We start from the raw sequence: 12,993 nt of genomic DNA on the forward strand, positions 1-12,993 counted from the left end.
TCTTGTTAGGATTATTATTTAAAATATACATTTAATTTAGATATAAAGTATATTATTTAAAAACTTGAAAACAAAACTTTTCAAAAAATATTTTTCTTTTTCTTTTTTTGAAAAGAAGTTTTCCAAAACTCGAAGATCATTTTATGTGTAATGAAAATTTGCATACACAATGTCTTCTTCAATGAATAATTACATATATAAACATGTAAAATTACATACATAAAAAAATAATAATAATATGTAACATTATATTAACATATAACATAAAATTTAGGAAAATATAACTAATTATGTAGTTACCACCATGAGAATAATAGCCATTTGTTATTACTTAAGAAAATATCACTGAAGAAAAACGTAGAAGGTTTATTGACCCATGCAAAGCCTCCACCGAAACTAGTATTTTGTCTATCCTACGCTTGAAACAACTGAGTTTTCATCATCACTGACATCACGAGGACTTTTGTAGTGCACAGAAACAAGATCATTCTCTTTAAATAGAGAAAAGACAGGACGAGGTAATATAAGAGGAAGATGGAAACGCAAATATATCGTCCAAAAAATGTAAGATAATACTTGTACCCTGTTCGGACGATCAATAAGTGAAAAACACCCAAAGAAGAAGTTGTGGAAGCCACCTCCATCCACACCTTTAAAGTCAGAACGCCAGAATTGTTCAGTTGTAACGCAACTGGTACAATAAGTCTAATAGCCGGGGCATAAATAGGCGGTTACCTCGACTGTAGTCTCCTTGGCGCAGAGGTAACACACTCATCCCGCGCTTCAAAAGCGATTTGGCGTGGGTTCGTATCCCGGCCGGGGAGGATTGACTAGGCGTCAATCCTTAACTGTAGCCCTCTGTTCACCCAGCAGTGACTGGGTACCTGGTTGTTAATTAAACGATTTAGCGGGTCGTATTCCAGGGAAAACTATCAGGGTTAGGCTTCCCATTAGCTAAGGGAAGGGAAAGTTTACATCCTGTTGAGAGGAGTCAGAAGGTAGCTACTCCTGTTCCCTCCTGTGTGCTTCTCTCCAACATCCCCAACCACTTGAGCTGGACGGTAGAACGACGGTCTCGCGTCATGCAAGTCGGCGTTCAATCTCCGACCGTCCAAGTGATTGGGCACCATTATTTCCCCCCGTCCTATCCCATACCCTTATCCTGACCCCTTCCAAGTGCTATATAGTCGTAATGCCTTGGCGCTTTCTCCTGATAGTTTAACAGCCCCACTATTATGTAGGCCTACGTCACACCACAGCCTACACACCGTTCTGTAGGTCTACGCAACTCCTTCATCTCCACCATTCTACAGGACTATGTCGCTCCGACAGCTCTACTATGCTGTAGAACTAATGTTTACATCATTTACATCAAAGAGGGAGGGCTTAGGGAGTGGGGAGGGGGGCAGGAAGGGGGCTTTGGGAGCGGGGAGGGATGAAGGAGGGGGACTTTGAGAGTGAGGAAAGGAGGGGGGAGTGGTTTCCCAGGGATTTTATATATATAACAGGTGAGATGCACTCCTGGCTCACTCACCTCTCACCAGCATCCGTCATCAGCTGCCCCTCACACGTCGCCAGGTACGGTCTTTCACCTGCTGCTCTCACTTGTAACTGGTAGTCAAGATGACTTCCCAGCATGCAGCTGGGTAGTCATCTTGTTCACTGTAAGTTGTACTGGTCGTCACAGCGACGGCCTTGTTTCATGGCAAGGTCGGTGTTCGAATCCCAGTGGCTGGGAGTAGGTCCTTTGAGTCATTCTCGTAACCCAACTAGTTTGTCCCCCTACCACCTACTAAGTGATATATACAGGCATTGTAACTTTGTACTTCCTCCTCTTAACTACCTCGTTGAAGGGTGATAATTATATGTAATTCAGTAATTATCATGGTGTGAGATTCTATCACTGCATCAAAGGAAGAGGTAATGTATCGGAGGTTTGATAGGGTTGGTAAGAGCCCGACGAGGGCTGGAAGACACACATATGCTTTATTTCTCTCTCTTATTTCCCTTAGCTTTCATTCTCAGCCGTACATGTACATTTACTTATACAGTAGAGTGAAGGGGAAGGCACACTGGGAAGCGTGTCAAGGAAAAACCCAGTTCAAGACGCCGCCAGAGTAGCAGGCGCCGGCCCTGTCAGCGAGAGGAAGTGTCTTCGCCTGCTCTCTGTCTCTGTCTCTGTCTCTGTCTCTGTCTCTCTCTCTCTCTCTCTCTCTCTCTCTCTCTCTCTCTCTCTCTCTCTCTCTCTCTCTCTCTCTCTCTCTCTCTCTCTCTCTCTCTCTCTCTCTCTCTCTCTCTGGGTACCGAAACCCACTGAGCGACCGAGGACAAGAAGTTTTCGGAGGCTGCGCATGCGACACAGAGATTCGAATGCAAGTCCGGTCACAGGCTTGTCACCTGCGCCGGACTGACTTACTTAACCCTACAGCAGTTGTTGCCTCCACTTTTCACCCCTTTTCCACAGCAATTGGGTGCGGCTCCCAAGGCTACTCTTTCCTTGTTTCTTCTTCGTATTGAAGAATACTCGAGCGCAGATGACGACGAGTCGATGGTTGCAGCTCTCGCGTCACAAACTGTAATGATCCTTCCGAAGGTTCACCTACGGAAACCTTGTTACGACTTTTACTTGCGTCTCGGCGGCCCTCGAGTCGAACATTCAAGAGCGCCAGTCCGATGGCCTCACTAAGTCATTCAATCGGTAGTAGCGACGGGCGGTGTGTACAAAAGGAAGGGACGTAATCAGCGCAAGCTGATGATTTGCAATTAATGGGAATTCTTCGCTCATGGGAAACAATTGCAAGCCCCAGTCCCTATCATGAGGGGGGATGGGACGGGTTACCCGCTCCACATGGAGGGGGAAGAACACGTTGATCTCTTAAGTGCAGCGCACGTGCGGCCCTTGTTCAATCTAAGGGCATCACGGACCTGTTATTGCTCAATCTCGAGCGGCTAGAATTTGCCGCTAATCCCTCTAAGAAAAAGTTGCAAATTGGACACGAATTGCTGGAGATCCGTCGACTAGTTAATAGGCCAGAGTCTATTTAATGCAGGCCCTGAGATCAATTTAATGCAGGCTTTGTAAAATCCTGAAAATAGGATTTGTATTTCATTTGACCTTCACGGGGGTCTCAATGGGAGCCGATCCTTATTAACTGGAAGCAATAGGGCCGACCCAGACTCGCATATGACAGTCCCATACCACTCCTGAGTCACCCCACAAGACTGGGTATGGCTAGCCTGAAGCGTCTGTCCTTCATCCTTGGGAAGACATTTCCAAGGGTGAAGACATTTCCATTTATTAACATTATTTACACAGGCATTTCCATTTATTGATATATTTATATTCTTAACCAAAGTAAGTCTTAAATACTGTCAGTAAGACCGTAATATCAAGGTCACTATAACCTCAAGTGTGTTTGTGTTGACAGTAAGTGTGTTTGTGTTGACAGTAAGACAGTAATATCAAGGTCCCCGTCTCAAGTGTCTCCGTCTCTTACATTCCAGCATGCGTCACTTCGTGGTCTTGGCTGCTCTGGTGTTGGCTGTCTGCGTCCTGGCCCCGTCACACGCCCAGCGGCCCTATGGCGGCTATGGTGGTGGCTTTAAAGGCGGTATCAAGGGCGGAGGCTTTAAAGGAGGCAGCGGAGGTGGGTTTGGAGGCGGCGGCAGTGGCGACAAATTAATTGGCAAGCCCGGTGGCGGTGGCGGCGGTGGTGGTTTTGGAGGTGGTGGTGGCATTGGAGGCGGTGGTAAAGACCACATTGGAGGCGGCGGTGGCGGCATTGGAGGCGGTGGCGGCATTGGAGGCGGCGGCGGCATTGGAGGCGGTGGTGGTTTTGGAGGTGGTGGTGGCATTGGAGGCGGTGGTAAAGACCACATTGGAGGCGGCGGTGGCGGCATTGGAGGTGGTGGCGGCATTGGAGGCGGCGGCGGCATTGGAGGCGGCGGCGGCGGTGGTGGTTTTGGAGGTGGTGGTGGCATTGGAGGCGGTGGTAAAGACCACATTGGAGGCGGCGGCGGCGGTGGTGGTTTTGGAGGTGGTGGTGGCATTGGAGGCGGTGGTAAAGACCACATTGGAGGCGGCGGTGGCGGCATTGGAGGCGGCGGCGGCATTGGAGGCGGCGGCGGCGGTGGGTTTGGAGGCGGTGGTAAAGACCACATTGGAGGCGGCGGCATCGGAGGCGGCGGCGGCATTGGAGGTGGCATTGGTGGAGGTAAAGGTGAAATTGGAGGTGGCGGCGGTGGCTTTGGTGGAGGCAAAGGTGAAATTGGAGGCGGTGGCATTGGAGGTGGCTTTGGAGGAGGCAAAGGCGAAATTGGAGGCGGCGGCGGCGGCATTGGAGGTGGTTTTGGTGGAGGCAAAGGTGAAATTGGAGGCGGCGGCGGCATTGGAGGAGGCGGCGGCGGCGGCGGCATTGGAGGAGGCGGCGGCGGCGGCATTGGAGGTGGCTTTGGAGGAGGCGGCGGCGGCATTGGAGGTGGCTTTGGAGGAGGCAAAGGCGAAATTGGAGGCGGTGGCGGCGGCATTGGAGGTGGTTTTGGTGGAGGCAAAGGTGAAATTGGAGGCGGGGGCATTGGAGGCGGCGGCGGCTTTGGAGGAGGCGGCGGCGGCATTGGAGGAGGCAAAGGCGAAATTGGAGGCGGTGGTATTGGAGGTGGCGGCGGAATTGGAGGTGGTGGCGGCGGCGGCGGTATTGGAGGAGGTGGCTTTGGGGGAGGTAAAGGCGAAATTGGCGGCGGCGGCATTGGAGGTGGCATTGGAGGAGGTAAAGGCGAAATTGGAGGTGGCATTGGAGGCGGCGGCATTGGAGGCGGCGGCATTGGAGGTGGCATTGGAGGCGGCGGCATTGGAGGTGGCATTGGAGGCGGCGGCATTGGAGGCGGCGGCATTGGAGGCGGCGGCGGCTACGGTGGAAGCAAAGGGGGTGGAGGTGGAAGGAAAGGCTACGGAAGGTAAACTACTCCAACTTTACCGCGTACTCTACCCTCCACAGGACCAAGTTTACACTATTATATTCCAGGAGAAGAATCAGTTCAGAGATATACTTGAGAACCACAACAGTCTTGCGGATCACAGATGCCCAAACCTGCTCTACAGCGCCTGATTATATTTTAACAATGTCTTCAAATACTTCACCACATTAACTTGTCACTCAGTAAAATTCATTCAAAATTTTCTTTTAAATATTTTGGTGAAAAATCTCAGATGTGCTTTTCATGTTTCAATTTGTTTGAGCTTCCAAGAAATGTTGTAAATTTTTACAATGACGTATTGAAATGTGTGAAAATAAATTTGTACATTTTTTCTTCAACTTTTTTAATTTTCTTGAACTTATTATTAATTGTTAAATATATTGAATCAAGAGGTATACTTCTCCCTGTATATATATATATATATATATATATATATATATATATATATATATATATATATATATATATATATATATATATATATATATATATATATATATATATATATATACATATATATATATATATATATATATATATATATATATATATATATATATATATATATATTTATATATATTTATATATATATTTATATATATATACCAAGAGTTGATTTTTATCCATATTTCTGTTATCACTTAAAGAATACATTGAATTAAGACATAAAGTACATTAAGACCTTTATGAAACTACCAAGTGATAAGGTTTATCTCTTAACTTAACTAAAGCTTATATTACAATATACAAAAGCTCATATACACACGACGAAAATGTCACCTCTTTAAGAACTTAAAGATAAGTTTTTCGTGAAAATTAAAATATTTTACACAAATATTGAGACTTAAAATTTCATTTAGGAATATGTTAATGAGTTCAAGTATTTTCTGGCCCAAAAATCTGTGGAGATTATGTATTAAATAGGCTGTAATTCCTTCACTATTCTCGCGACATGAATGTAAATGCTCTCAGAGTAAATATAAAAGACTGAGCTTTAACCTCATTGACATCGTTTCATTTCAAACCTAATGTACACAGCTTTACTGTGAACAGAAAGTTGAAAAACATTATTTGCAAGACACCGTTGTCGGACATTGTATGGAACAGCAGTGTACATTCTATGACACCTTCATGGGGGGCATTCTATGCAACAGCAGCAGACATTCTAAGACACCGTAGTGGGCATTACGACAAGGCGCTGCTCAAGACCATTACTCGGAAATTCCACGTGTCAACAGCTTCTGGATTGTTATGCTCTTCTGAAATTAGTTTATTTAAAATAAAGTGGATAGTTTTTGAATCAATGTTATTCTTATTGGATTAAAACTTTCAAAGCTGTCTATATTTATTTCTGAAATATTTGTTGTTCGTTGGTTACTTCGACTGAGTTTATGTTCGGTGGTTTTGGGCTACTGATAGTTAGGGGGGGTGGAGGGGGGTTGAGGGGAGGGGGACTGGAGAAGATATATAGGACAGGAAGTTGTCTTGGCTCTCATTCTTACGGCGTCGTCCGTAGGTGTCACACGTCGTCAGGTATGGACTACTCTCACTGTCTGTCTGTCTGTCTCTCTCTCTGAATGGCAAAAACGTTTATGAAACATGTTTTAACACATTTCATGAATATGCTAATGAAATAAATTTGATTTCAATTATTATCTTGTTAGTAATGTCGAGAGAGAATAGTTAGAGTGGAGCTCCTTGACGTCCTGGGCGAACTATAGCTGGAGAGAGACTGACTGTGGTCGGCCTATAGCCAGGTCAACCACTGTATTATGGTTGACCTGGTACAACCACAACCACAACAATACAACCAGATACTATATTGTTGACACAGACAGTATCATATTACACTCACTCTCACTACAGGTCCTAGGAACACTCCATACACTTTCTCTGGTGGTAATGCTTACCTATTGGTACTCTAACATAAAAAACCTATTAGTACTTTTACCTATTAGTACTCTAACATACCAAACGTGCTCGCACTAGCACGCACACACACACGCACACACACACGCACACACACACACACACACACACACACACACACACACACACACACACACACACACACACACACACACACACACACACACACACACACACACACCTGGGGAGAGCCTGGTGGATAGCGCGCAGGACTCGTAATTCTGTGGCGCGGGTTCGATTCCCGCGCCAGGCAGAAACAAATGGACAAAGTTTCTTTCACCCTGAATGCCCCTGTTACCTAGCAGTAAATAGGTACCCGGGAGTTAGTCAGCTGTCACGGGCTGCTTTCTGGTGTGTGTGTGTATGTGAGTGTAGAAAAAATAAGTAGTTACTAAACAGTTGATTGACAGTTGAGAGGTGGGCCGAAAAAGCAAAGCTCAACCCCCGCACATACAACTAAGTGAATACAAGTAGGTGAATACACACACACACACACACAACTGTGCCTTACTGTGCCTTACGACACTAGACAGAAGAAGGGAGAGGGGGGACATGATAGGAACGTATAAGATACTCAGAGGGATTGACAGAGTGGACATAGACGAAATGTTCACACGGAATAGTAACAGAACGAGGGGACATGGATGGAAGCTTGAAACTCAGATGAGTCACAGAGATGTTAGGAAGTTTTCTTTTAGCGTGAGAGTAGTGGGAAAATGGAATGCACTTCAGGAACAGGTTGTGGAAGCAAATACTATTCATAAATTTAAAACCAGGTATGATAGGGAAGTGGGACAGGAATCATTGCTGTAAGCAACCGATGCTCGAAAGGCGGGATCCAAGAGTCAATGCTCGATCCTGCAGACACAACTAGGTGAGTACAACTAGGTGAGTACACACACACACACACACACACACACACACACACACACACACACACACACACACACACACACACACACACACACAGTTGTACTAGGTGAGTACACACACACACACACACACACACACACACAGTTGTACTAGGTGAGTACACACACACACACACACACACACACGCACGCAGTGGATAAGGTGCTCCAGTGGATGAGGGAGTATCTAAGCAACAGGAAACAGCGAGTAACTGTGAGGGGGGGGGGAAGGGGAGGGGGCTGGGATGACATCAGAGTGGCGAGATGTCACCAGCGAAGTCCCACATGGCTCTGTATTTGGACCCATTATATTTCTAATATATGTAAATGGTCTTCCAGAAGGTATAGACTCATTCCTTTCAATGTTTGCTGATGATGCAAAAATTATGAGAAGAATCAAGACAGATGAAGATAGACAGAGACGACCAGGACAAACTGGAGGAATGGTCTAAAAAATGGCTTCTAAAGTTCAACTCAGGAAAGTGTAAAGTAATGAAAATAGGCGAAGGGCGCAGGAGGACAAGGCACCATCTGGGAGGTGAAATCTTTCAAGAACCAAAAAGAGAGAAAGATCTGGGGGTTGATATCACACCGAACCTGTCCCCCAGAGGCCCACATCAAAAGTATATCATCAGCGGCATATGCTAGATTGGCCAACATAAGAACTGCCTTTAGAAACTTATGTATGGAATCGTTCAAGGCTTTGTATACCACTTATGTAAGACTAGTCCTAGAGTATGCAGCTCAAGCCTGGAATCCATACCTAGTTAAACACAAATAGGTACCTGAAACATAAATAGGTACCTGGGAGTTAGTTAGCTGTCACGGGCTGCTTCCTGGGGTGTGTGTGTGTGGTGTGGAAAAAAAAGAAAAAAAAATAGTAGTTAGTAAACAGTTGATTGACAGTTGAGAGGCGGGCCGAAAGAGCAAAGCTCAACCCCCGCAAAAACACAACTAGTAAACACAAGACAAAGTTAGAAAAGATGCAGAGGTATGACACCAGACTAGCACCAGAACTGAGAGATATGACCTACGAGGAAAGGCTAAGGGAGCTAAACCTCACATCCCTGGAAGACAGAAGAGTAAGGGGAGTTATGATAACCACATACAAAATTCTCAAAGGAATGGATAGGGTAGATAAAGACAGGCTATTTAACACAAGGGGCACACGCACAAGGGGACACAGGTGGAAACTGAGAGCAAAAATGAGCCACAAAGATATTAGAAAGAACTTGTTTTAGTGTCAGCTTAGTTGACAAATGGAATGCATTAGGAAGTGATGTGGTGGAGGCTGACTCCATACACAGTTTCAAGTGTAGATATGATAGAGCCCAACAGGCCCAGGCACCTGTACATGAGGTAATTGACAGTTCAAAGGCGGGACCAAAGAGCCAGAGCTGAACCCCCGCAAGTACAACTAGGTAAGAACTAGGTAAGTACACATACACACACACACACACACACACACACAGAGACAAAGTATCACCGTGGATACTAAAAGAAGCAGCACAGGCCCTCAGCGTGCCTCTGGCAATGATCTTTAATGAGTCACTTATGTCAGGAGAATTGCCCAGTTGCTGGAAGAAGGCAAATGTCGTGCCGATCTTCAAGAAAGGAGATAGGGAGGAGGCACTTAACTACAGACCTGTATCACTGACAAGCATCCCCTGTAAAATACTGGAAAGAATAATTAGGCTGCGACTGGTTGCACACCTGGAGAACATTAGGTTTGTGAACAAACATCAACATGGGTTCTGGACAGGGAAATCGTGCCTAACAAACCTTCTGGAATTCTATGATAAAATAACGAGGATAAGACAGGACAGAGATGGTTGGGCAGACTGCATATTTCTGGACTGCCAAAAAGCCTTTGATACAGTACCGCACATGAGACTGCTGTTCAAGCTCGAGAGGCAGGCGGGGGTGGGGGGAAAGGTCCTAGAATGGATAAGGAACTACCTAACAGGAAGGAGCCAAAGAGTTACGGTAAGGGGCGAGAAGTCGGACTGGCGAACAGTAACAAGTGGAGTACCACAAGGATCGGTGCTGGGACCAATTCTATTTCTTGTATATGTTAACGACATGTTTACAGGCGTAGAGTCCTACATGTCGATGTTTGCGGATGATGCAAAGTTGATGAGAAGAGTTGTGACAGATGAGGATTGCAGGATCCTCCAAGAGGACCTGAACAGATTGCAGAGATGGTCAGAGAAATGGCTACTAGAATTCAACACGAGCAAATGTAAAGTTATGGAAATGGGACTAGGAGATAGGAGACCAAAGGGACAGTACACAATGAAGGGGAACAGCCTACCTGTAACGACGCGTGAAAGAGACCTGGGGGTGGACGTAACACCTAATCTATCTCCTGAGGCACATATTAATAGGATAACGACAGCAGCGTACTCTACACTGGCAAAAGTTAGAACATCATTCAGAAACCTAAGTAAGGAGGCATTTAGGGCGCTTTACACTGCCTACGTAAGGCCAGTCTTAGAGTATGCCGCCTCATCATGGAGTCCCCATCTGAAGAAGCATATAATGAAACTGGAAAAGGCTCAGAGGTTTGCAACGAGACTCGTCCCAGAGCTACGAGGGATGGGGTATGAAGAGCGCCTGAGGGAACTGTGCCTTACGACACTAGAAAGAAGAAGGGAGAGGGGGGACATGATAGGAACGTATAAGATACTCAGAGGAATTGACAGAGTGGACATAGACGAAATGTTCACACGGAATAGTAACAGAACGAGAGGACATGGATGGAAGCTTGAAACTCAGATGAGTCACAGAGATGTTAGGAAGTTTTCTTTTAGCGTGAGAGTAGTGGGGAAATGGAATGCACTTCAGGAACAGGTTGTGGAAGCAAATACTATTCATAATTTTAAAACCAGGTATGATAGGGAAATAGGACAGGAGTCATTGCTGTAAACAACCGATGCTCGAAAGGCGGGATCCAAGAGTCAATGCTCGATCCTGCAGACACAACTAGGTGAGTACAACTAGGTGAGTACACACACACACACAGATACATGTACTCATACACACACACACACACACACACACACACACACACACACACACACACACACACACACACACACACACACACACACACACACACACACACACACACACACACAGGTGTCAACTGAGGAAACTGAGGTGGAAACAGGTGCCCAAATGAGCCACAGAGATATTAGAAAGAACTTTTTTAGTGTCAGAGTGGTTGACAAATGGAATGCATTAGGGGGTGATGTGGTGGAGGCTCACTCCATACACAGTTTCAAGTGTAGATATGACAGAGCCCGATAGGCTCAGGAATCTGTACACCTGTTGATTGACGGTTGAGAGGCGGGACCAAAGAGCCAGAGCTCAACCCCCGCAAACACAACTAGGTGAGTACAACTAGGTGAGTACACACACACACACACACACACACACACACACACAAAGATACACACACTCACACACGTACTCTCACTGGCTCAATATCTGTCCCACTTACGTTAAACAGGGAAGGAAAATGACCGAGGGACACCACCGCACGCAGGGACGGGGAGAATGGTGGATACTACCTGTGACTGGATCACCCAGGTATTAGGGGGATTGAGCAGAGATCTGTAGGAAATAAATGCAATAATACAGAGCCAACGGAGTGAGCTGAGGGAAGCCAGGGAAGAGATAAGGAGACTCAGGGAAAATCAAAATTCAAGCCAGTACGAGACTGGTACTACCTGGAAACAGGGGATGAAGCTAATGCAGGGTTCCTTCCAGGGAGATCCTCATTTGCAAGAATGCTGCAAAACAACTCAATTGCCAAGGCCGCTTTAGAGGAAGCAGCTATGAAAGCAGCTATTTCCCAGGAAGCTGCAAACTGAGAGAACAAATGCTGGAAAGAAAAACAACAGTTATAGTTGTTAGAGTACAGGAACCAGAACGATCCAACCAGGAGGAATGGAGAAGAGCAACTATGACAAAGATCTTGGAGGGTCTGGATATGGAAGGGGCTAATGGCACCCTAGAGAAGGTTGTCAGGCTGGGCGGCAAGAAGAAGGAACACGCACACACATGTGTTACATCGGTCGATGTTGTTGTAGAATGATTAGGTTGTGGGCAGGAATTGGAGTACCAAACGTCTACTGCTCTTTCTTAGTTTTATTATAAATATATATATCTTCTATCTTCTACACGGGCAACGAACTAGCTTGTAGCGTGTGTAAGAGAGCGCGTGTAGACGCTCTGATGCCCGGGGTGTGTCTGAGACCGAAGTGGGTGTCACAGTGGTAGGGTCACACGGTACGTTGTCAGGGACAGGAGTCGGGGTGTCATCGTCGACAGTCAGACGGGCTAATTTCATGTGGTTGAGATGCTCATGTACTTGTTCTCCAGTGGCTAGGTTTTCCAGCTTATACTTATTACCTGTGATATGTTCAAGAACTCTGTAGGGACCAAGAAACTTCTCAGTCAGTTTGTACATGGGACCATCTCGTCGCTGGTTGAGGATCATTACTAAAGATCCAAGTCCTATTCTCGTAGGTTTAGCATGAGCGTTTTGTAACCGCGTGAAATCGTCAGTAGCTTTAGAGAGATGTTCCTTGACCCTCTGGAACACCAGTTGAGTGTCTCTCCGTTTGACCTTAACATAGTCGTCATAGTTGTAGAGTGGCGCGGGCGGCGCGGAGATGATGGCATTAGGAAATCTCATGTCTGTCCCAAATAGCACAAAGTGAGGTGTGTCTCCTATGGAGGAGTTGACAGAGGAGTTTATCGAACATTGGACGATTGGCATAAGTTCATCCCAGGACGTTTGGTACTCCAATTCCTGCCCACAACCTAATCATTCTATAACAACATCGACCGATGTAACACATGCACATACACATACACACACACACAAGTGATGTGGTGGAGGCTGATTCCATACACAGTTTCATATGTAGATTTGATAGAGCCCAATAGGCTCAGTAATTTGTACACTGGTTGATTGACAGTTGAGAGAGCGGAACCAAAGGGCCAGAGCTCAACCCCTGCAAGCTCAACTAGGTGGGTACAACTAGGTGAGTACACACACATTAAGTGTCTCAAATACTTTGGTTAAGTATTTGAACTTTATTTTGGTTAAGTATTTGAACTTAATTTAAATTAGAAACGTATTAAAATGACAGTTGTACCTTTGCAA

General features: G+C 45.7%; 1 protein-coding gene across 1 annotated transcript; it reads left to right on the forward strand.

The window, feature by feature from the left end:
• Nucleotides 1–1,520: 1,520 nt before the first annotated feature.
• On the forward strand, nucleotides 1,521–5,092 carry LOC123746890 (uncharacterized). The gene is made up of 4 exons (XM_069319426.1): nucleotides 1,521–1,578; nucleotides 3,505–4,643; nucleotides 4,812–4,853; nucleotides 4,896–5,092. The coding sequence occupies exons 2-4, from the start codon at nucleotides 3,506–3,508 to the stop codon at nucleotides 4,955–4,957; spliced, it is 1,242 nt and encodes a 413-aa protein (XP_069175527.1). The 5' UTR covers nucleotides 1,521–1,578; nucleotide 3,505; the 3' UTR covers nucleotides 4,958–5,092.
• The last annotated feature ends 7,901 nt before the right edge of the window (nucleotides 5,093–12,993 follow it).

The sequence above is a fragment of the Procambarus clarkii genome, chromosome 93 (assembly GCF_040958095.1).
Source record: "Procambarus clarkii isolate CNS0578487 chromosome 93, FALCON_Pclarkii_2.0, whole genome shotgun sequence".
NCBI lineage: Eukaryota > Metazoa > Arthropoda > Malacostraca > Decapoda > Cambaridae > Procambarus > Procambarus clarkii.

Coding starts and splice junctions, on each gene's coding strand:
- LOC123746890 (XM_069319426.1), top strand. CDS start 3,506: ATGCGTCACTTCGTGGTCTTGGCTGCTCTGGTGTTGGCTGTCTGCGTC. Junction 4,644..4,811: donor CAAAGGCGAAATTGGAGGCG/GTGGTATTGGAG, acceptor GCGGCATTGGAG/GCGGCGGCATTGGAGGTGGC. Junction 4,854..4,895: donor TGGAGGCGGCGGCATTGGAG/GTGGCATTGGAG, acceptor GCGGCATTGGAG/GCGGCGGCGGCTACGGTGGA.